The sequence below is a fragment of the Zosterops lateralis genome, assembly GCF_965231275.1.
Source record: "Zosterops lateralis genome assembly, chromosome: 20".
Lineage (NCBI taxonomy): Eukaryota > Metazoa > Chordata > Aves > Passeriformes > Zosteropidae > Zosterops > Zosterops lateralis.
The window spans coordinates 1,475,774-1,499,284 of record NC_139780.1 but is presented as its reverse complement, the minus strand read 5'-3'; the positions used below and the strand labels follow the sequence as shown (position 1 = coordinate 1,499,284).

The following is a 23,511-nucleotide window of genomic DNA, read 5'->3' as shown; positions in this document are numbered from 1 at the left end:
TCTACAGAAGATATATTACCATTCTGAATATATTTTCAAGCAGACCCAAAAAAATACCTCATCTATTGGTTATGGTGTGTTATTTTTAACTAATTAAATACAGGGAGGGATTTTACCCCCCTCCCTTGCTATAAAAATTGCACTTATTTTCTATTAAACAAAACAAACAAACAAAAAAAAGAAGATTTCAATTCTATATCCCAGTATATATTCACATGGAAACGGGATCATCTTGCTCTAAGCTTGCAGGAGTAAGTGTAGCAGTCCTTGCTCTCCAGGACTCCCAGCACAGAAAGTCCCACCAGGACAAACCCCCTGCTCCCTCTGTGCTCTGGTGACTTCTTCACTGTAGTGCATGGGTTAATTGGGTTTGTGTGTGTGTGTTTTTGTTGTTTTTTTTTTTTTTTTCTGTAAGAAAACCTGAGCTTCAAAAGTCTTTAAAAGGACCTGGAATCAAATCTGGCCCATTCTGACCCAAAACAGCTCAGTTCTGCCAGGAACTCCATCCTGTCCTCGTTTCACACAGCTCCTCCTGAGGCCCCACGGCTCGGACTGAGGCCAGCGAGGTGTCACTGTCACCCCCTTCCCTCCAGTCTCTCTTGGCCCAGGAGACTTTTCTTCCTCCCGACACTTCCGAGGGCTCCTCCTTCCCTCCCTTTAGCGCTGCTGCCTCCCGTAGGGCTGTGAAGGGCTCCCTGTGCCAATAAAAAAGTCTCTCTGCAATAAAGCATGACTTCTTGGACACTGGTGATGAGCTTCCTCTTGCAAAGTCTTCTCCAGCTCATAAAATGTCATCGTAATCCAATAGCTTGGAGTGCTGGCGGGTCTTCCAGAGGCGGTAAAGGCGGAAGTCAAAGTAAGTCTCAATCATTTGCTTACCTAGAAGTGAAATGAGGCAGAGGGGTCACACCCTGGAAGGAGCACGAGGGAGAGGTGACAGAACACAGCAGCACAAAGCCCCAGTCCCTGCAGGAAGGGCACAGGGGCCCATCCATGGCAAACCCCGACACTGGGCACGTGGAGGGGCCCGTGAGAACCAAATGTCTTTTTAGATCTCCTCAACCATGAACAGCTCCCTGTAATCCCTTGGCAGGGTTTGTCCCCTGGGGGCAGGAACTGAGCACAAAGTCTGTCTCCAGACTTTGACCTCTCTGCTCTGAGTGCTGAGGGGAGCTGGGGGCCTGGGGAGGATCAGCCACAGCCTGCATGAGGCACAGGGACTGCTGAGAAAACCAAGAGTTAACTCCTTGTAAAGGAACACTAAAAATAATTAACACTGAAAATTCAAATTTAAAAATGTGTATTTTTTTAAATGACCAGGCCACCCCTGTCCTGCTCCTGTCTGTGCTCCCAGCACACACCAGTGCCAGCTGTGCCCCCCAGCCCCTCTGACTGAAGGGGGTCTCACAGGCAGCCAAGAGGTGAATTTAAAAACACAAGGGCAAACAACCCTGCACTCAGGCAGGGCTCAAGGAGGGGATTTTCCCTTGTGAGGCCTGATTAAGATTAGTTTTAGATGACTTTGGAAAGGATTACCAGGGTACACTCTTAGTACGTCCCAGACTGATCAAGGGGATAAATTCAAACGTATTCTTCAGCCCAGCCTCCTGAAAGCTCAGCTGCTTTAATGCCTGCACACAGAACCCCCTGCCTGGCCTGCTGAGCTGCCCACAAACCTGGGAATTTCCCTGCAAGCTGCTCCTGGACCCATCTGAGAGTGTTTGCTCTGGGACCTGTGTAATGCACAGAGAAACTGAACAGCCTGACCTAGAGGGAGGTGCCCCTGCCCATGGAGGGGTTGGAACTGGGTGATCCTTAAGGTCCTTTCCAACCCAAACCAGTCTGTGACTCTGTGAACTCTGTGATTCTGTGAACTCTGTGATTTGATGAACTCTGCACAGCTGAGCACCAACGTGTTCAACTCCTGCACATTCCTGAGGGTGAAGGGAGGTAAGAAAAACCCAGCAGTGCTGAGGCCAGAGGTGTGGGCAGCAGAGAAATGCCTGCAGCTGAATCCTGCATGGTTTTATCTGCCAAGAACTACAGCAAAGATAAAAAAGAACACGGGCAAATTCAGAATCTGCCGCTTGTGAAACTGCACGGTGAATTACTGATACTGACAAGCAAACAGGAAAAGTCCTGTAGCTTCTTGAAATATCTTGAGCTACAGGAAATAAACTGGAAAAGGGCCAGCAGACTGAGCTGTGGAATGGCTCTGATGGGCCATTTCCCAGCTGCTTATTGACACAATTCACTTGGTGCCAGTGGTTTGAGCTCTGGAGAAGAGACCCCAGCACACCCAGCTACAGAAAAGGTTCTGCTCCATGTGCATTTCCTCCACAGACTCCTCATGCCCTAATGATGATGGATTCTCCTACACTCAGCCTGGAAAGCTGTCTCCTTTGCATTTCCAGGCTCCTGGGAGAGGCCTCTGCAGCCTCAGGCACAACAAAGAGGGAATCTGAAATGTGAACATATGCAGGAACTGCAAGGGGAAAACCAGGGGCAGCAGCTGAACTTCACAAGCAAAACAAAGACCATGGCAGGACTTAAGGGAGTCAGAACTGCTTTTTCACAAAGATGTCCCCCAAAGGAGGCAAACTGGTGAGCAAGGGCTGTGTGTGTGTCTTTGTACAGGAAATAAATTACCTTGAGCTGATAGTTCAAGTGGAGACTCAAAGGCAACCCTATAAGGATTCATTAAGTTTTTCAGATTCTGAAATAGCTGAAAGAAAAACAGATCAGAGTTAACAGCTGAAAACAATGATGACCCCTGAGCACCCAGAACTGCCCATCTTTGTTCTGGAAAACCTTCCACCCATGTCCTTTAAAACATCTATCTCACCAGTAAATAAATAAACCAAGTGCTGTGAACAACTCCTCTCCTCAAAGGTTTCCTCAAAGATATTTGTCCTGCACATCACAAATCCTTCCTCCCTTGCCCCACAATCCAGAGGGTGGTTCTCCCACTCAGGACAGGACATCAGCACGTTCCCACCCAGCAGAAGAGGCAGGTTTAGAGTCCCCAGTGTGAGTCTGGCCTCCCTGGGCCCAGCAGACACTCCAGGGGTGACCCACAAGCTCCTACCTTCTCCCCATTGGGGTTTCCAAGAACATAGCAGCCCATGATGTGGATGATATTTGGTTCAGGATTGACTTTACTCATCAGGCGGCTCAACCTCTTCCAGAAGCTGGAAAAAACAGAACACATTATTAAAAAAATTTAAATAAATCTCCTCATTGGCACAATTAATGCCAAGAATGTGTGTACACAGCACTCACACAGGGCCTCAGGTTTGTAGCCTGGGCAGGAAACTGCTCAGGAAGAGCCATTGGATCTCAGACAAGGAAGAACAGGGGCAGAGTCAGGGCTCAGGAGCAGGTCTGAGTCATTTGGCAGAGAAGGAGGAACAGCCCATTGAGCCAAAAGAACTCCAAGGTGAGGAGAAGAGAGCAAAGTCCCTCAGGAGGGCTTCTGGAGTGACAGTTTTACCACACATTCCCTCCAGCTTCCTCTCTCCCACTTCTATCAACAACTGCCCTTTCTGAACACGAGGGTTATCAGTGCTCTGGTTCATTTCCAGGACATGAAATCAGCAGGGAAAACAGCTGGAGAGATTGTTCTGAGTGAGACAACACAGCTCAGGCAGCTCCATGTCAGCCTGTGCTTGGTGCTGCTCAGTCACCCCCACTTGATGAGCAACAATTGTGACCAGGCATGGGGTGCCTGAGGGATGTGAAACACAACTCCCTCCCCTGGGCAGAGGGCTGGAACAGACTTTTGGGGGGCTCTAAAGCCCAGAATTTCCTCCATGGCTGTTCCAACCAGCCTGCAGCCTCAGTTCTCCCCAGCACTGCCTCCCAGGAACACACAAGCTGGATGGAGACGCTCAGTTCCAATCTCCCAAACTTTCAGCTGTGTGTTGTTGGCAGCTTCCTGCAGATCCCTGATTTATCAGCTTGGGAGCAGCTCTGCCTGGGATGTGCTCAGAATCGTGGATGTGCACACGTGCTGGAGAATTCCACAGCCACTGTTTGTGCCAGGGCACGAGATTGCTGAGCAGATGTTGATTTTAATGCTCAGTTCTCGTGCCAACAAAAAGTTGTGTAGGAACAGGTTGGTGTACATCCTCTCCTCCACAGCCAGGCACTGTTAGCCAAGCAAGTTTGAGCCAGCACAAGCGAGTAGGCAGCAAAACAGGCAAAGCTTTACTCTCTGCAAGGAGCAGCAAAATTGCTCAGCACTCCCAGCTGAAGGCTGGCATGTTAGTGAAAAGCCTCCTCAGTAACAGGCTGGACTTTGAGCAGGCTTTGCAGAGACAAATTCCATTTCCCCCTGGCCAGAGTCAGCTGTGGGGAACACTCTGGATTTCTGCCACAGTCACCAGCTTAGCAGTGGTACCACAGCACCAGAGGCTCAAGGTGTATATTCTCATTTCTGGTCAGCAAAGCTGTTTTTAGTAAAAGAAGTATATATTTTTCCTCCTCTTTTGACAGTGTCTATCCATAGAGACACTAAACAGAAGTATAAATCTCCTGGTGACAGGGCTGCTGACTCCAGGGATGAGCTCAGCCCTGCCACCTTTGCTGTCACCCCTGAATGAGCTGTGAGCTGCTATTCAGTGCCTTCTCAGCCTCCTCATCCCCTGATCAAGCCACTCCAGCTCCCTCCACTTCTCCTGCTCCACCATGTGGTGCAAACGTTGAGCAAACCCAGCAGAAAATCACCATGCAAACCCAGAACAACACACAGCCACTCACAGGATCAGATCTTCCTCCTTCTCCACTTTGGCGAAAGTGGCAACTTTGTTCTTTAACAAGTATAAGTGCCCGGGGCCTCCCTGCAAGAGACAGACAGACAGACAGATGGAAACCCCCTTGCACAGCCCCTGAGGAAACAAACCCTGGATGTGTTTCCATCCATTTGCAAAGCCCAGCCATTCCCAGAAGTGCCACAAGGGAGCAGGGCAGTGCTGCAAGCCCAGGGAACATCCACACACGGGCAGTGTGCTGGGGGCTGGATTCTCTGGGTTTTGCTGTTCTGTGCCCACATCACTCCAGAAAGGCACAAAAATAGATTAAAAACGCCATTGTGGGTGGCTGGAGAGTAATAGGGAAGACAAGAAAGTCCCTGTCAGCTGGGGATGCTGGGGGTGGGCAGAGGAGAAGCTGAGCACAGCAGGGACAGCAGGCAAAGGCTGGCTCTGCAGAGGAAATTAAATTGGGCAGCAGGAAGCATGAACAGATTAACACAACACCAGGAACATTAGAAGTCACAATCTCCAGGTCACTGTGCAGCAAAGCTGCTCCTCTGCAGCACTGGGCACATGGAGGGAGTTAAGTCAGGTCACCTCCCTCACTTCTCAAGGCACAGCTGCAGGGAAGTCACAGCTGACCACCATGAGGAACAGCAAACTTGGCAAGGAAATCCCCAGCAACCCCCAAATCCCAGCCACAGCTCCAGCCTGACCCTTCTCCTGTGTCCTCTGGCTTCCACTCCCAGCTGAGCCACCTGCCAGGCTGGCCCACAGCACACACCATTGTCACTGTCACTGTCACACTGCAGCTGGGTGGAAACCATAACTATGACACTGCAAGTGCTTGTTCCTGTCCCTGGAATCCTTTCTAGGCCAGTGCTGACGCTGGTTTGTCTGGGGCTCCTTGAGAGAACCAGCCCAGCTCTTGACTTGGCCTCACTAAATCAGATTTGATTTCCTGCTGCCACAGCAACTTGAGAGTGCTCCACGTCTGGGAAATAGGAAGCGAAAGCTGTTCCTTGGCAGTGACTTTAATGGATGCTGACTTTGGAAAATTGGTTCCTCTATGTCACTTTCCCCATAGAAAAAGACAAATTTGTAGCAAATCATCCCAGTGTTACACAACCTTCATGTACCTGGCAAAATATCAGCATCTTCCAGATCTTGCAGCCTTTCCGATAAATGTTAAGTTTCTTCTCTATTTCCTCTGCAAAAACAAAACAAAACACAACATGTTGGAAAAGATGAACCATGGACAAAGCTCAAAATGAATCTTATTTCTTTACACTCAGCCCTGAGAGCAGGAAGCTGAGCTGGCAGGGGTGCTCAGGACATGTCAAGGATGCTGTGGGGAGCAGGAAATGTCAGCAAGGTGACAGGGCAGAGAGGGGATGGAACAGCAGCAGACACTGCTCTGTGCTGACCACAGCTCTGGAGCAGCCCCAGCCCACAGATACAGTGAACCTGCTGCCCTGTGCCTCAGTTTCCCTGCCACAAACCATGAGTTTAGCACAGAAAAGAGGCCACAGAATTGAATGTTTATTGCAGCAGCACATCCAAGAGCAGCTGGCTGACTGTCAGGGGTCACTGGGGTGACAAAAACACCTCTGTGAGTGGCAGCTGAAGGACAGGGCAGCTGAGTGACTTAAATATTGATGGGTACATTTGCCATGGGCAGGAGGTGAGAAAAAGAGGCAACACTCACGTACCCAGGATGTCATCAAAGGTGGCGTGTTCATGGTCCTGGAAACCAAGAAAGAAGAGATATAAAGGTTCAGTGTCACTCCACCAGCTCCCTAATAATCACACAATCCCATTGCGAGGATGCTTTAAGAGCACAAGTACACCAGCTGATGGCTGCTGGTCACAGCAGTAGGAACTCTCACCCTAAATCACATTTCAGCACAGAAGCTGAAGACTGAACAGCCCATGAAGATCAAATCCACCCAAAGGCTTGAAGCTGAAGCCTGCAGACACGTCCAAAGCACAGACTGTCCCTCAGATACAGTCAACATCAGCAATGCCTATTTGGCTCATGTTTTGCAGCCACTCTCTGGCTTTACCCCTGCCCAAGCTGGCTGACAAACAGCTGCAATCCCAACAACAGCTGCCTCTGCCACAGCGGGGCCATCAGGACAACTAACAACCCTCCCAGGAAGAGAGGCAAGAGCAGCAAGGCTAAACCCTGCACACTGACACTGTGGCCTTGCTGGGCTCTCAGCCCCTCCTGCCCTTGCAAATTTAGTGATTAGGAAAAAGAAACCCATGATTCCTCACTGGTTCAGACACCTGCTCAGGCCAGACTCCCAGGGAAAAGTCAGAGTTAAATTAATGACTGACAGGGATGCCTCACTGCAGGTGGGGTGATGGGGTTGTGCTTCACTGCTGAGCTCTGAGGTGCTGCTTATCCCAGGGATGAGCAGAAGGAGGAGCCCTAAGCCTGGCCATGCCCTTGATAATCCTCCCAGGCAGCTTGGCTGGGCCTGCAGAGCCCAGGTGTGCCATTTCCACCCACCTGACTGTCCCACCTAGACCTGAGCCCCCACAAAGCCACCCCAGACCCCAAAGCTGTGTCCAACACCCCCCCCCAGCCCCTTCCTGACAGCTTTGCCAAATCACATCAGCGTTCTCTCACCCTAACAGGAACTAGGGAACAAAAAAAGTCTCTCTATGACTCCTGTTCTCATCCACAGCAGAACTGATTTACTTACATAGAGGATGGGGATGATGGAGGGGTCGTCCCTGCGGATAATGGTTGGGACATACTCTGCTTTGGGCACCTTGGAAGAAATGAGCTGCAAAGGGGAAAAAAGGTGCAGCAGCATGAGGAGAAGGATGTAGAGTGTGGACAGAAGCACAAAGGCCACAAAACTGTGCCCTGTTCAGCTGTTCTCAGGTGTTACTCAAGGCAGCAGCTAATCCAGTCTATCCACATCCCTATGGAAGGTTTCCAGCCCAGAGCACCCCCAGGCCTGCCAAGTGTCACCATCTCCTTGACCCCCAACACATGAGCACACAGCTCTGCCCTCAGGCTGCACTGGGCCCAGAACAGTGTGGAAAGGGGAGACTGGGGTGCACAGAGGATGGAGCAGCTCGTGCTGTATCCCAGCAAGGATCACTCCTGCAAAACCTCCCTTCAGTTGTAGGGAGTGTTCAGTGTCTGGTGGGGCTTGCAGAGGGCCCAGCCAAGGGCTGGCACTGCACCAGGCACAGCAGGCACAAGGCTGCAGGTGTCAGACAGTGCCTGACAACTCTGCTGACGCCTCAGCTGGCTCCTGCAGCACCAGACTTCAGGCTCTGGTGCTGCAAGGCCCCTCAGTTCCTCGCTGTGGGAGCAGAGCTGGCACTGGTGCTCAGGTTTCTATTTTCAGGGTTAACAAGTCTCATGTTGACCTGGTTCTGTGTTGGTGTCAGTGCTGCTCTGATTTGGACTACAGATTCCTCCTTGTAGTTTTCTTTCAATGCTTAACCCCCAGCAATAACAGATCTGAACCCCTGTCATGTCTTAGGTCATCTCACAGACACCTGAGGCAGGGCCCACACAACAGACTTCCCATGAAGATCCTGCACTTAGCAGCACTGAAAGGACAGGCAGAGCACGAGCTGGAAACTCTCACCATTATTTTTGGTGGAATAAAGTCTTCTCCGTCACATGCCATGGCTTCAAGTTCCTTTTCTGCTTCCCAGTTCAAGTCAAAGTCACCATCCAGAGTCCCGCAGGAATCCTGAAGGTCATGGCCTGCCAGAACACAGGGAGCATTACAAGGGCAGAACAGCCTTCCCCACTCCATCCTGCCTTGGCAGCTTCCTCACAAGAGGTGCCACGACACTCGTGCCGTTTTGTCACCCACAGAGCCACTGACACCACTCTGGGGCTGGTGCCTTAGACAAACATGTAACAGATGGAGAGTGCACAGAGAGCTCACACCACGTGTCACAGAACTTCATCACTCTTGCAGTCACCAAGCTTGGCTTTCAAATGCTAAGTCACAACAGTCACCCCGTCACTCCAGAAATGGTGAAGGAGACAGAACACAGACAGACTCTCTACACTTCAGCACTGCCAGGCTGATAAGCAAAAGTCCAAAGACTTCAAGGCTGGTCTCCTTGTAGTAATTACTGCTCTGACTACATCTTTTAAGGAATTATAAAGAAAATCTGCCTTGTTGGTCAGACTGATCCTGGCAGAGAAGTCTTAGAGCGTGCGTGAGGACAGCTGCAACAAACACAGTCATATTGCAACAGTAGACTTGAACTTGTTCTCCAAATCGACCTCTTACCTGTTGGCCTTCAATGCCTCCTGGGGAAAAAAACATCTGGAAGGAATATAATTGACCATTAAAGGTTAAAAACAGAGATGGTTGCTGGACTGAGGAAAGAGAACCGAGGTGCCACTGTTTGTGCCTTTGGGGATGTCCGAGTGTCGCTGGGCAGTGCCTGGAGCCTGTGTGAACCACGGCTGTTCCATGGCTTTCCCATGGCTTTTCCATGGCTTTTCCATTCGCCTCCGGGCAGCTGAGGGAGCAGGGAGGAATCAGACTGCCAAACAACAGGGTCATGTTTTGAACTTGGCCTTTCATACACCTCCCCCTGCCACCTGGGTCTTCTACACCTAGCAGGGCCAGATCTCGTGCTTACCTGGTAGATCAGGGCATTTCATTAGTGAAATTCCCTTCAACATGGGCAAACTCACACATCCACCAAGCTCCTGCCTACAGGCTTGCAATAATATCTGTGTAAAACAGCCATTCCCTTTTTAAGAGTACAGTGGGAAGATGCTGGCATTCCTTCCTGTAAATGAACACAACAGCATCTCAGTCCCCTCAAGCAGAACACGGCAGCATTACTGGGGATTCCCAGAGGGATTCCTGGCAGCCCAAATGAAGATCAGATTGCCCCAAGCTATCACCTGTGCAGGAAATCAAAGCTCCATCTCATCAGCTGTGTTCTTGAGCTATTCCACACTAGGAAGGAGCTCAGAAGGGGCTCCTGCATGGGAAGCCATGTTAGCCTCACTATGGTGAAGGCAGCCTTGGACTGGTGAGCTTCCAGAGAGGTTGTTTTGGTGCCAAGAGGATAAGGGATGATGGGAACAGAGGGCTGTAAGAGAGCTGTACCACTGGGTACCCTTTGGCAACTGCTCAATAACCTGAGGTTGGATGAGTGGTGCTCTACAAATAAATACAGGTACACACAGATGAACAGGTACATACACCTGGAGCGTTACCTGCTCCGATCTCAGGAAACTAAAAAAGGATCACAGACAGGACAGAAGAGCACAGAGGAGTTACTCCAGTGGGACTCCAGTCAACAACTGCTGGAGGGTTTGCCCACAGGAGGAAGCTCAAAGGACTCAGAACTCACTTTCTCGAGAGTCATGGAAGGAATCAGCTTTGATGGGAGTCGGGTCACTCCAGGACCTGCTGAAGCTCCTCTCACGCCGTTCGGCAAATGCTAAAGGATAAAACCAGAGCACGACATTAACAGATTCCAAAGCACCTCTGCTGCTGCCAGCAAACAAATCATCCAGCAGATTGCCACCAAAGCCACACATCACAGACTCCCCTGGGCTGCTCCTTCCTCTTGCCAAACGTGAGTTCTTTCCACACAGCAGAGACAAAGGGCCCACTTGTGCACAGGACGGAACGTGGAACACAGAAAAAAGACAACACTTGATGGTCTCTCCTTAAATGCACACAGCTCAAACCTCAGTTTAACCAAGGCCAGTCCAGTGTCCCAGTGTTAAGTGCTCAGACTTCAAGGCCTCACAGAAACATGCACAGCACAGCTAATGACACCTGCATGGCCAGAAGAAGGCTGTGGCTCTCCAGTCAGCTCTCCCTTCATGTTCTACTGGCATCCCAATCAGAGCTGGACCAAACAGCAGGGAGGGGGTATCTCTGGAAAGCTCATGGTTTCTACATTTTGTTGCAAAAGAGGAAATCCTTCAGCCTTTGCTTGCCTGCACTCTTGTGGGCACTACTCATGGTTTTTTTTCCCTCCCAAGGAGTGCTGTATTGTTTGCACCAGCATTTCCCAAGCACAATCCAGGGAGCTTGGCTCAGACAGTGGCTGCACCACAGGCAAATTCCTGGGAACTGGCAACCACCACGTCTGACTTGGCAAGCCCATGTGAGAGCCATTATACTGGGATTAACAGCCACTCATGGGCACTAATACCTATTTCTGGTGGCAGACAGAGTGTGCAGCAGGGAATTGAGAAACAGCAGCACAGGAATTCACTGCAGATCGGCATCACAAGAGCAGCCTGTGCTGAAATGTGGCCAGAGTGGGTGTCTGGGGAGACAAACCATGTCTTCAGTTCTTCAGGTGATCTCTGTCCTCAGCTTTGAGCTAAACTCAGGGATTTAGCTACTGTGCACAGAAAGAAAGCTTTGAAAACATGACCCAAGAGTTCCTGAGGCAGAGGCACGCCTGAGTTTCCAGAGGTGAGCCCTGTCCACATCAGGCAGTGCTAACTCAGATGCCAATGAAGACTCTGGAAAGGGCAAAGCTCTTTGCTGATCACTTCCCATTGAATATGAGAAAGGAAAGAATGCAAATCGAACTCAGCAGTGTTTGCTGTGGGCACTCTGTACATGATGCCTGGCCAGGGGGTGGGAAGAACAAGATGCTTTCTCTTCTGGAGCAATCCTCAGCTCCCAGGAGCAGGTTACACCACTTTCACAGCACGAAGGGAGTTGCCCAACCAAGTTTTGGAGGATTATTGCCTTCCCCAGGGAAAGGGAACTGCCATTTCTCAGGCCTAAGAGGTGATTTCTTCCCCAGTGAGGCATAACACTCCCTGATTTGCCCTTTGCTCCAATCTCTTCTCTGATCCTCTTCTTTCTTCCTTCCACCATCATCTCAGTTCCTACCAGGCAACTCTCCTCCAGGTCCTGCTGTGGAGATGGCAGAGGGACAGGGGAGGAGGGGACAGCCAGCAGTCTGTGTGGCACATGGAGCCACAGCTGGTCACAGCTGCAGGGAGAGGCCATGCAGCTCTGCTGGACTCCCACCTTGGGTTCTCCTCACTGGCCTCCATACCAGTGATCACCAAAATCCACACAGGGGACAAGGAGGCTGCAGCTTTCCTTCCTTGCACCAGAGATGTCCCACAGCCACAGCAGAGGGTCTTTGGGAACAGCCTCCAGGCTGCTGCAGCCATCCACACGTCCTGGACACTTGCAACCACCTGGCCTTGTTGTTTGTAGGGTAAAAATGGCACCAACAGGTCAAATCCTCTCTCCAGCCCAAAGCCAGGTCCTTTCAACCCACATCTGCATGGGACAGAATTCCCACAGACCCCACAAACCCCAGGCCCTCACAGCCACACTTCCAGGTGCTCACTTACTTTGTGCTTTAACCCTTCGGCTCCCCACCATGCGGAGGTGCTTCCGAAAATTCCTGAAAGAAAGGCCAAACACAACCTTTGAGAAAGGTGACACAAAGCAACACCTGGGCCCAGCAGGACTGTGAAAAAGAGAGGACGAAAATAAAATGGGGATGATGGTGTATTTCCTTCTGGGCATTCCAAGGCTGGAGACCAGGTCCCCCAGCCTGCAGTGATTTAATGCTGAGGATGGTGATGTTTGTTGAGTGGGGCTGTTCTGAGCTCTCTGGACTGGTGGTACATGGCAGGTGAGGTCCCCTTGCTCATGGCTGCTTCCCCTTTTCTCTAGTTAAGCTTTACACCTGTGCTGTATTTGCTGAGGACACCCACTTCCCGTGCTGGCAGTGTTCCCTCTTTTCCTGGTAAAGAGAAGTAACTGCTTCCCTGTCTCCAGCAGGAACGTGGGGTGCCCAGGCTGTGCACACACCACACTCATGGCTGTGCTCATTCCCAAACACAGCAACTCCTAAACCCCTCCCATGCTGTTGGTAGCCAGGCAGCCTGTGCTGCTCTCCAGGCAGAGCTGGGGAGGACCAAAGCAGGTTCTCCCTCCTTGCACAGCAGAGTTCAGTGATGCTGCCTGTCCCCATGGGCCTGCTCTCCCCATGTGCTGCCCTGCCCTGGCCTCACAGGCAGGTCCAGAGGGGCTGCAGAGCACACAGCTCCAGGGCAAAGCAGCTACACCCCAGAGTCAGGTCTGTGTGAGACAGAATGTCCTGGCCACTCCTGAGAGGCCACAGCAATGGGACTCTGTCCAGCCCCCCTTTCTCATCACTCACAAGGCAGGAACAGGACAGGAACAAACAGGACACCAGAAGAGACAGGGAGAAGCAGCATTAAGAGCAGTGTCACCTCTCCAGGAATCCTATTTAGTGACTGTGGCTTCACCCCAGATGACAGAGAGCCCTTGCACTGGGCACCCTGGAGTGGGGGACCCTTCCTGGACTCCTTGTGCCCCCCAACACACAGGGAAAATACCAAATAACAGACACCACAGCTGGTGAAAGGATAAGTCACAGGTTGTCTGGCTCACACACGGGTTAGTGGGATGAGTAAGGACATGGTACAACCATGCAGATGCTTTAGCAAACTGATTGGACCAGAAGACACTTCCAGCACTGACAAGAAGTTGTTCAGAGAAACTCAGCTACATCTGCTCCTGTCCAGGAGATCCACACAAACACAGTCCTCAAGGGAGAGTACTTCACCCACGTCACCTCCTGCACTTCCCCTCTTTGGCCTGGGATCCCTTGTTGTCATCAGGCTCCAAATTCAGCAAGAAGCCAAACCAGCAGCTGGGAGCAGCACTGTTCCATGCCAAACTTCTGTCTACACTTGGGCTATTAAAGTTTCCCAAAGATTTATTTGTCCTCTACTTGGGTACATGAAGATTGACTGCTGTGGATCACACAAGTGTCTCTTTAGACATTTTCCTGGCCTGGCTCTTTGCACAAAGCCAGGCTCCCTGCCCTGCCCAGCCCTGCCCTGCAGGGTGCACAGCAGGAGAAGGGTCACACTGGATGTGGCTCCATCCTCTCTCCTGGATGGGTGACTCCATCCTCTCTCCTGACTGTGCAGCCCCACCAAGGTACACAACTGCTCCTGTACTCACAAAGCCATTTTCTAACCAAGACTCTCCTCTGCCTAACAAATTCTGAGAAATCTCTCTTTTTAAAGATACACTGTCTATTTGCTTAGAGTGTTCTTTGGTTTGGATTTTTATTTCTCTGTGTTATTGATAGAAAAAACTTTACCACCCTGAAGTGCTAAAAAAAAAAATACTGCCTGGCAATTTCTCAGTTAAGAAAACCTGATGTTTTTCTCCCACTTGGTTTTGAACAGTGCTGAAGTGATCATTGCAATTTTAAACCAATGACACAGATGCTGTATTATCTTTTTTAGTAGGCTGCCACAAGTCTTGGCACATTTAAAAAAACCAAACCAGTTCTGATTCCTACTGTAAGTGATGTGCCACAGGAAGCCTGCAAAAGGAAACCAGGCCCTTCTGTAATACCTGGATAAGGAATGAGTCCCCATCCACTTTTATTTCCCTTCTATTATTGAACAGAAAGACTTAAAAATAGACTTCTGGTCACTAGAGACGTCAATTTTGCCTAGGTTTTAGATTTTTGAGGTACATTTGTATATGCAGCAACAGCACATGCAGTATTTATCAAACCTCAAACAAATTCCTGCCTGTGGCAGGGGACTTGGAACTAGATCATATTTTAGGTTTCTTCCAACCCAAGCCACTTTGTGATGACATGAAATTCCAAGTCGGAACGGGGAAATTGTATCTTTAATTTTTAAAGTCTGTATTTTTCTGCCTGAAGCACAGAACATGTGGAATGCTAAAAGCAACATGACAGTGTTCTTTAAGAAGGAGATCAGCTACCCTGAGCATCATTCACCTCCACAGGCTCCAGCAGAGCCACTGCCAGCGTCCCCAGGACAGCACAGAGACAGGGACAGCCACAGTCAATGGCACCAGGGTTCAGCAGTGACCCCAGGGGCCCATGCAACACCAGGTACAGCTCAGGGGAAGGGGCCCTACCTCTGGATAAGAGCTGCAGAATCATTCTCTCGTTTCCGTCTCTTCCTCTCTGCGTAGCCCCTGAACGCCCTGGGAAACCATTTCAAGCCATTAACCAAGTCCACAGCTTGGAGAGGACACTGGACACACAGAGGGGAGCTCTCAGCAGACAACATCCACAGGGCTGAGGCAGCACAGGGCTCAGGGCTGGGCAGGGCACTCAAACCACAGCTCCTCACTCCCTAGGGCTGCTCCTCAGACATCAGAATGTGGCCTGAAGGAGTAAAACACCATCCCTGCTCTGCAGAAAGGACCTGGGAGCTGCAGCCACACCCTCTCTGCACACTCAGCATCGAGAGGGACAAAGAGGGTCAGCAAACTGAGGGCTGCACTCTGAGGATGAGGATGGTTTGGTGAGATCCTACCAGGTGTAGCCACCTAAACTCCTGCCAGCTGACAGACAGCCCCTAGCACAGGGACAGCATGAGTGAACATGATGGACAGGAGAGGAGAGTTTATCCAGGACACCAACAGACAAGGAGATTAAAATAATTAAGATTATACTTACGAGATGCTAGAGATTCCAGGAGATGCAGGGAAAAAGAGAGAGAAGAGGAATTCATTAGTGCTCAGCCCCAGCCAGCGTTCTGAGGGAATTCTCACTCCAGAAGGAATATTTCTCTTTAGGTGGAAGGAAATTGCTTTTTAAATTAAACATTTCTCAGTGGTGAGACTCCTCCTTGACTGAGCTCAATCCTCTCTGGGGCAGGGCTGACATGTGGCTTGGATGCAGACTGAGCTCCCCGCAGACCCAGAGGATGTGCAGATGTACAAGAGCTGAGTGTGGCCTGTCAGGCTCCTGGAGCAGGGAGAGCTGCTTCCACCATGACAAACCCTGCTGAAGGTGGCTCATGCTGGCTGCTCCATGAAGGGAACAGGCACAGCAGGATGAAAACACTGGAGCAGAGGCCAAGGCACCTGGGGAGGTACCTCAGCACCTTGGGGAGGTGCCCTGAACTTTCAGAGGTGTTTCTGTGTCATTTCTAGAGGCAGAACAGAAGCTCCAGAAATGTTAACAAAGGAGCCACATCAACCAAGGGATTTGTGCTCCTCAAGGGTTTCCTCAGAGCACCATTCCCTAAACCAACCCCAAGTTGGCCTTCAAGCCCTGTAAGCTCTGCCATAGGTCACCATCCTGCAACAAATCTGCCCAGAAAATATGAATTCAGACAGCAAAGGCTGTGTCCAAATGTGCTGATTTCCCACATGGTTTGTGGGTCAGATCAGAACTGTGAGATATCATTGACTGTTATCAGCCAATAGTTTTTAAATGTTTTTTTCTGGGGGATGCAGCTACCCCACTCAGCTCCAGATCCAGCCCTCCCTGCACCAATCCTTCCAGGTCAGATCCAGTGTGGGTAATCCCAAGAGAAATAATCAGCCTCTTTTCAGGATTTGAGAAGGGAAAAGTGCAAGAGAAAGAAGAAATGTCAGAGAAACAAGAGTACAAAAAGGATACCAGATTAGACAAGAAGAAAACAGAGAGCCAGAGAGCTGAGGGTGTCCCAGACATTGGAAGAAACACACAGGAAAAAGGTGACAAGGCTGGGGAAGGGCCTTGGGAGGCAGAATAGCATCTCTTTTTCCTCACTGCTTGCCTTGGTTTTCCAATCAGGCAGGAAATACCCAAAACCAGGAAGGCAGCACTCCCTGACAAGCCAGGTACAACCTGGAGACAAGGTTTTCTTACTCTCCTCAGCCCTTTGAGAGCTGCCTCCTCCCAAACACAGCACCCAGGAACCTGCCTGGAGTGTGGAGAGAAAGGCTCCTCCTCACTCACACCCCTTCATACTTTGCAGGGATTTTACTGACACTTTTTTCATATGTGAAGACCAATGCAGAGCTGCAGGGCTACATCTTATCCCAGAGAAAGGCACCTCTCTGGAGTGAGGGATGCAGGGCAAGCCTGGAATAACTTTTCCTTGGGAAATGTGTGCAGCAGAAGCAGCTGCTGGTGATCCACAGGACCCTTGCTCTGCAGAGGCAGCCAGGGTAAAAGACCAAATCAGCAGAGAAGAGCTGGGTAGTTAAAGAGCTGAGGAGTTAAAGAAGGTAAAACCAAACAAATGCAAGCAGTAGGAAAGAACTAGTGAGTGGGGAAAAGAAAATTAACAAGAGACAAGTTTCTCTGTTTCTCATCCCTGAAGAGCAATGTCAAACACAACGCCTGCTCCAGGGCTCTCAGCTTTGAGCACGTCTGGACTCTGAGACAGAGAACAAAAAGCCACAGCAGTGGTTTCACTTACGCTTGCATAGTTGTAGTAGCAGTGTGAAAACTGAAGAGGTTCTCTTTTGGGAACCAGGTTCGTATGGGGACATCATCTGCAAGAGAGACAGAGCAGAGCCTGAGCACCCAGCAGGCACAGACATCCTTCAGACAGCACATCTCCTTCCCAAGCTCTTTCTCTCAGGACTTTCCTTCAGCATCCTGCCCTGACTGAACAGGAGTTCAAGTCTCATCCTCCTCATAGAAATGCACACTGCCACTTGAGTGTTCTGTAAATTCATGCTAAGCCTGTCTATCAGACTGCTAAGTGAAGAATAAAACCTCTATCTTAAGCACTGGAGATTAGAATAATCCAGGAATTACAGAAGTGACATTTGAACTAGGAAAAAAAAAAAAAAAAAGAAAAACAGGGAAAAGAAACATTTTAAAGCATTTTCCTGTCTCTGCTTTTTTCTTCATACCATTGATTTAAACTGTCCCATTCCTCCAGATCTTTCTGATACAGCAGAAAATGAAAAGCATTTACCTTCCACTCAGTAAGTCTGAGATATCCTCTCTTTTTCTGCCACTGAAGTTTCAATAAACCCCTCTCACACCTGCTCCTGGTGACTTGGCCTTCAGCAGCTCCCCTGGTTTGGAAGCCAAACCACCCATCAGCCCCACAACCTGCAGGTAACTGAGCTGATTTAGTCACCTCTCTTTGTAAACTGCCCTGCCCAAACCAATTGTGGTTTTTTGTCCTAATTCCAGGGCAACAGAACACTGCATTGCCTTCACTGAATGACCACTAAGACAAAAAGCAAAATAAGTCACCAATTATGTGTGCGCTGACCAGGAGGAGGAACCTGCCCAAGCAGCAGCTCCTGCTGAGATCTCTCAGGCTGGAATCAGGGAATCAGAGGAGTATTACAATCCACTGCCAGATCTCAGTGGACTGGATTCCTGGGATTGGGGGCAACCTGATTTTTCATCTTGCTTCACACCCAATTTGTGCCTCCCTCACCTAATGCCTTGCCCCATGTTGGTGATTGTGTCTTGCCTCAATCATTCAAGCCTTCAGATCTGATAATATTCAATATTCTGGCATTGCCAAAGTATTTGTTAATTCACTTTCACTGGCTCAAGCCCAGCCAAACTCCCCATGCCCACTGCAGGCATAATTACTACAGACCAGCTATCTTACCAAATGTTTTGTACAGATCATCATATCCTACAGATTACTCCCTGAAAGTACAGAAAATGGCTGCAATTACAGATGCAAAAAATGCTAACTGCAGCTGGGGAGCCTTCCTTTGAAGTGCAGCTTCCAAGGAATATATATGAACTTGTACCAGACACTCCTTCTCAGTTCACAGTTTACGTCAAGACTTGTTTAAAGGCACTCCAAGGAAATATATATGTTAAATGAAACTGCATTCCAGTATGCTAAGCACTTCTGATGCAGTCCCAAAGTCTGCTCTCCTCCAAAACACAGAGACAGAAGCAAAGCAGAACAACTCAAGGCTGTAAATGAGTTACTTGTTTGAAGCCTCCAACCCACAGAAGCGGCAAAGGAGAAGTTGCACAAATTCCTTTTTAGCCAACAGTTCTGTACAGGCTTCTCAGGGACTACTCACCTCAAAGGACTGACAACCTCTTAATGTGTTTTACAGCTTTTAAGCCACAGGCTTTGGTTCAAAGCAGACCACAACAGCTAATATCCTTAGAAGGCTTTGCTGCACCATTGCTGGGAGCTTTCTCTCCTTAATAGACTGGAAAATATCCCTGCTCTCCACACAGCCCTCAATGCAGAATAAAGGATTTGGGACCCTTCAGAGGGCAGAACATCAGCAGAGGAGCTCACAGGTGGGGACTGGGCAGTACAGCTCAGCTCCAGAGCTCTCTCACCAAATTAAAATTCAGATTTTGGGTATGGCTGTTGCTGCCAGGAGCAGGCAGCACATCCTTTCTGGCCAGGCAGAGCAGCTTGTTCTTCTTTCTTGTCACCATCAACTGTGAGGAAACTGGAGGAGCCTGGTGAGACTGGAGGGACACCAGCACCACATCCAGCACCTCCAGCCACTTCCCACTGCACCCAAATCCCAGCACCTCTGTCCAGGAGTGGATGTGTCTGTGTCAGATGCTGGGAGCAGCCCAGGAGATGGCAGCTTGTGCTTCCCTGGAATGGTGTCAGGCATCAGAAACTCAGCATCAAAATCCATATTCAGTGATGCCAACGGGCCTGGCTGCCTCCAGTGTTGGTTTGCAGCAGCAACTTGTCATGTAAATGCAAACAGAAGCAGCACTGTCAGGTGAACCCCTGGGGAAATCAGCCTCTCCTCCTCCTCCATTCTTTTCCCTGCTAGCCAGGCAGGAAGGACATGCCAGGGAATTGTGGAACCTGTGGCACTTGTGCTCTTCAGCTCTGGGGTTATCTCTGAGTGGGGCACTTGGATAGAGAGCGCAAAGGAGACCAAGCTGAGGGAACTCTCTTTCCATGGTGCCAGGGCTGGGATGGAATTTGGGCTTGGGGACACAGTCCTGCCTGTGCAGCCACACACATCAGGACCCAGAGGTTTGAGATGGGCACCCAGGGGAGCTGCTGAAACATGGAATGCCCATGGGAGCATCCACAGATCCTGCACTGACCACTTTGTTCCCATTGAAGTCACTACTCTGACACATTTTCAGAAAGATCAATCTCCACTCCACATTGATGACTGGCCCCAATGAAAATGGCTGCCTGCTTGAAAACAGATACTGAATTCCAGTAACAGCATCTCCCTGCAGGAATTGCCAGCACATGGTTTCCAGCAAACACAGCTCCAGCTATGAGGAGTTAAACCCCTCCAATAATGATGTGGAGCTTTCCTTTGCTTCTGTATCAAGTAATTTCCTTCAGTCCCACAGTGCAAAGTGCAATTTTGATTTGTCCAGGTGTGCTGGTTTGGGCTGGGATAAAGTTTATTTATTCTTCACAGGAGCTGGTATGGGGAACTTGCAGTGTCTGATGTGAAGCCCAAAAAGTCCCAGAGAACAGAAGAACAATGATTAAAAATCATGGACAGGATTTCAGGGGGCTGCAGTTTTCCCAGACATTTCATAATCAGCCATTATTTCATTAGGCCATATATTCTACAATGTAGCCACATAATATCAGGTACCTAAACATGAAAATATGATCCAGGACCCAAACTTTTGGTGATTTTACCTGCAGTAAACATCACTGGAGTATTTATCAGAAAACTATGAACCCAGAAATGCTGAACAGTTTGATGTCCACAGTTTCTTTTCAAGGAGAAAACCCTGACCTTTCCTGGCCAGACTCTCTGCTCTAAATGCCTTTTTGTGTGTTTACAGAAAAAAATCAGACAAATCAGGCCAGAATCTTTGCCAGGCACATACAGGCAAAGATGGACTGCACATCAGGATATGATTCAAAGCACACAGACTGTGATATATATTTGATTAATGATTCTGTTTTTAAAGATAATTTTTTGGGTTTTTTTGTTTTTTGTTTTGTTTGTTTGTTTGTTTGTTTGTTGTAATGGTATATTTACAAGCCCTATTCTCTGAGAACATTGAGCAGGGAAGAAAGTCCAACACTGAGTTATTTCCTTGTATTTGTGGGAAGCCCATGAGATGGCACTACACAAGTGGCTTCCAGCTCTGCAAACAAGAATTCTGGGATCACAACAAAGTAGAGAACACCCCAACCTGAGGCTCCCGCAAAGCAGTTCACAAAGATTTCCCCTGCCCAGCAAGAGGCAGGGAAAGGATCCTGCTCTGAACTGCCTCTGAGATGAGCATGGATGCAGGGCTTTGACAGAGTCCTTCCTCTTCTGCTCTTCCTCCACAGGAAGCTCACAGAGCTGCATGAAGGAATCATGAAAACCATGCAGAGCAGCTGCTGATGACCAGAAGCTAGGACCTCCAACTGAGCTCAGCTTATTGCAAACTCCTCCTTTGACAATCCCTTTCCAGGAATGCTGCCCAAGAAAGACCCAGATACAAAACCCTGGGATGGATTGAGACGGGCGTCACCTTTCTTGTCACCCAGCGCTCACTTACCAGACACTCTGTCGACGCTGTACATCCTCTCCAGCCTTTTCCTGTGCCACCCAGGCTCTCCAGGCGGGTGCTGCTCCAGCTCAATGGACTGCTGGGAAGGGGCAGCCAGCCTGGTGCAGTTGGGGCACTCCTTGGAGCCCTGGCGGCCGCCTGGCCAGGCCTTGCAGTGCCGGACGCCGTGCGAGCCGCCGGCGCCGTGCGCGTGGTGCCCGTGGTGACACTCCTCGTGGGGGGCTCCTTTCATCACCACCAGCTCCATGCTGTCGTTCTCGTGCTCTGACAGCATGGGCCTCTCTCCAGAGATGGTGTAGACCCGCGGCTTGGGGCCCTCGCTCGGCAGTTTCTCCGCCTGCTCCTCGGTGAAGCTCCTCTCGAATTTGCCGTCCGAGATGACCGAGAGCCGGCGCTTGTTCTGAGCCACCTGCTGCATCTCAGGGGAGTCCTCCTGCCCGATGTAGGAGTCTGCCAGCAGGTGATCTGAAACAAAAGGGACACGTTCTTTAAAGCAAAAAGCCTCACAGGCACTGGAGAATTCAGCAGGCTCTTTGCTACTCTTGTGTAGGGGAGACAGATACAGGAGGTCCCTGCAGGAGTGTTTCAGATGAATGTGTGCCCATTGTCACCTGATGCTGTTGTACACTACGACACAAGACTCTGACCTCAGAAGGCTGAAAATTACTCTTTTATTCTTGGGATACGTCTCTTTTATTCTTGGGATGTGTCTCTTTTATATACTATTTTACCCAGACCAATTCGATTGGTGAAACAAAGACAAACCTCTTCAATCACATTGGTCAGAGCAGAGGGACATCAAGAAGAAGTCCCTCCTAGGGAAAGAATATAAACAAAGCTTACAGTTACAAAAACATGTCTCTTGTTTACAGAAAATTCCCTGGGAAAAGGATTTCAGAAAACAAAAACACCTCAGGCACAGAACCAGGGCTACAGTCACCATCTAAACCTCCAGAGCAGACACTGAAATGAGAGATATTTCTCACAAAGAGGGCCCAATATTTTAAGCATGTGTGACCACCCAACAACTCCAGAAGCAAATGCAGATCTCATTGCACGGCCTGAAAATGCTGCCAGGCAAGATAGCCCAGGTTCAGCTGCAGCCCTGCTCAGCCACACGAGGGCTACAGAGCTGGTCACAGTCTGCAGGACAAGGACCAGCATCACCTTCTTTGAGTGCCAAACTCTGAGTGTTTGGCACATTAAGTTCTTTCAGAGCATTGGCAAAGGGGCAAAACAACAAGGTTTGGGTTTGTTTTTTCTTTCCTCCTGATTTTGTGCCAGGTGGTTTGACATGAAAGAAATGCAGCAAGGCTTCAGCTGGCAGCTGCAGCACAGCACCCGCTCCCGGCACGCCCCGGTCTCACAGATGGCCACGGCTGGGCCCGTGGGAGATGTCCTGGAAGAAAACACAGCCGCTCCCTTTGCGGGGTAGGAAGATCCAAAGGAGAGAGGCCCATGAGTGCAACTATCTTTGGAGCCCACACGCTGGATGAAGTGCCAGGAAATCTCAGCATTTCCATGGCAATTCCATGCATGAACCCAACAGTAGCTCCCACCCACCTGCTAATCCTTTTTCAAGTGGCTGTTAATTACCTCTTACACTTCCCTTTTCAGATGGGAAGCAGCTCAGGGACTGGCAAAAAGGCTCAGCAGGGAATGCATTATTTATATGACTTCTACCCCCAAAATGAAATCATTAGTGTCCAGCACAGACAGAAGCACTTAAAACAGAGGCAGAAAGCAAAGCCAGGCCTTTATTGCAGTAGATATTTCAGGAACATCATTTCTTTAGCTATTGAGTCATGACTTGGAAGAACTTGTCCACAATTTGAAGGCTTGGCTACCTTGCAACTGGCCATGAAGTGAAGGAGGAAGAGGAGAACAAGCTCTGGACAAGAGTGGTGGTGGTTATGTGTGTAATATGGGCCCTTCACTGCTGCCACATTCTGCTGCCTTTGAAGTGCTCCTGAGCCCCTCTGGGAGGAGCCCTCCCAAGCTGAGTCTGTACAAGGTCAGCTTTTGAACCTGAAATCCATCCTGGAACATGCTCACATTGCCCAGGGCCTCCTCCTCTGCTCTGTTTGTAATCAGAACTGAGCCAGTTCCAGTACAGGGTGTCACCCTTGTCTCATTTTTCTGCTTGAGATACACCTTCCTCCACTAGCACTAGGAAATAAATCAGTCTCTGGCCACTCTGCTCAAGAAGTGACTGTCAGGGCTGTTCAGGCTGACACAAGTCAGGTTTCCCTTCATTTGTCTCCTCTCTATCTCTGGATACTGGAGCTGGCCAGGAGGAGACACTGGAGGAATCCTGAAGAAAGAGCTGTGCCTTTTGAACCTGCAGCTAATGCTCCCTCCAGGTTTCCCATGAAGTCAAAAATCCACGTCCAGGTGTAGTGAGGGGTGGTGCCCTTCAGACACTGCCCAGGTAATGTGAAAGGCTGGGGGGGCTCTACTCTGCCCCATGGTCAGTGTG

The 23,511-nt window shown here is 49.7% G+C and overlaps 1 protein-coding gene across 1 annotated transcript in view; it reads right to left on the bottom strand.

Moving 5' to 3' along the window:
- Positions 1 to 347: 347 nt before the first annotated feature.
- Positions 348 to 23,511, bottom strand: part of NSMF (NMDA receptor synaptonuclear signaling and neuronal migration factor) — a gene marked incomplete at its 5' end in the record, with an annotated part of 40,308 nt that continues 17,144 nt past the window's right edge. Inside the window, 12 exons of the mRNA XM_083875879.1 lie at positions 348 to 879; positions 2,650 to 2,725; positions 3,089 to 3,191; positions 4,762 to 4,841; positions 5,894 to 5,964; positions 6,467 to 6,500; positions 7,469 to 7,552; positions 8,375 to 8,496; positions 10,122 to 10,211; positions 12,112 to 12,164; positions 16,990 to 17,065; positions 21,021 to 21,497. Of these exons, the coding sequence (XP_083732005.1) occupies positions 782 to 879; positions 2,650 to 2,725; positions 3,089 to 3,191; positions 4,762 to 4,841; positions 5,894 to 5,964; positions 6,467 to 6,500; positions 7,469 to 7,552; positions 8,375 to 8,496; positions 10,122 to 10,211; positions 12,112 to 12,164; positions 16,990 to 17,065; positions 21,021 to 21,497 (1,364 nt within the window). The 3' untranslated portion in view covers positions 348 to 781. The remainder of the gene's footprint in view (positions 880 to 2,649; positions 2,726 to 3,088; positions 3,192 to 4,761; positions 4,842 to 5,893; positions 5,965 to 6,466; positions 6,501 to 7,468; positions 7,553 to 8,374; positions 8,497 to 10,121; positions 10,212 to 12,111; positions 12,165 to 16,989; positions 17,066 to 21,020; positions 21,498 to 23,511) is intronic.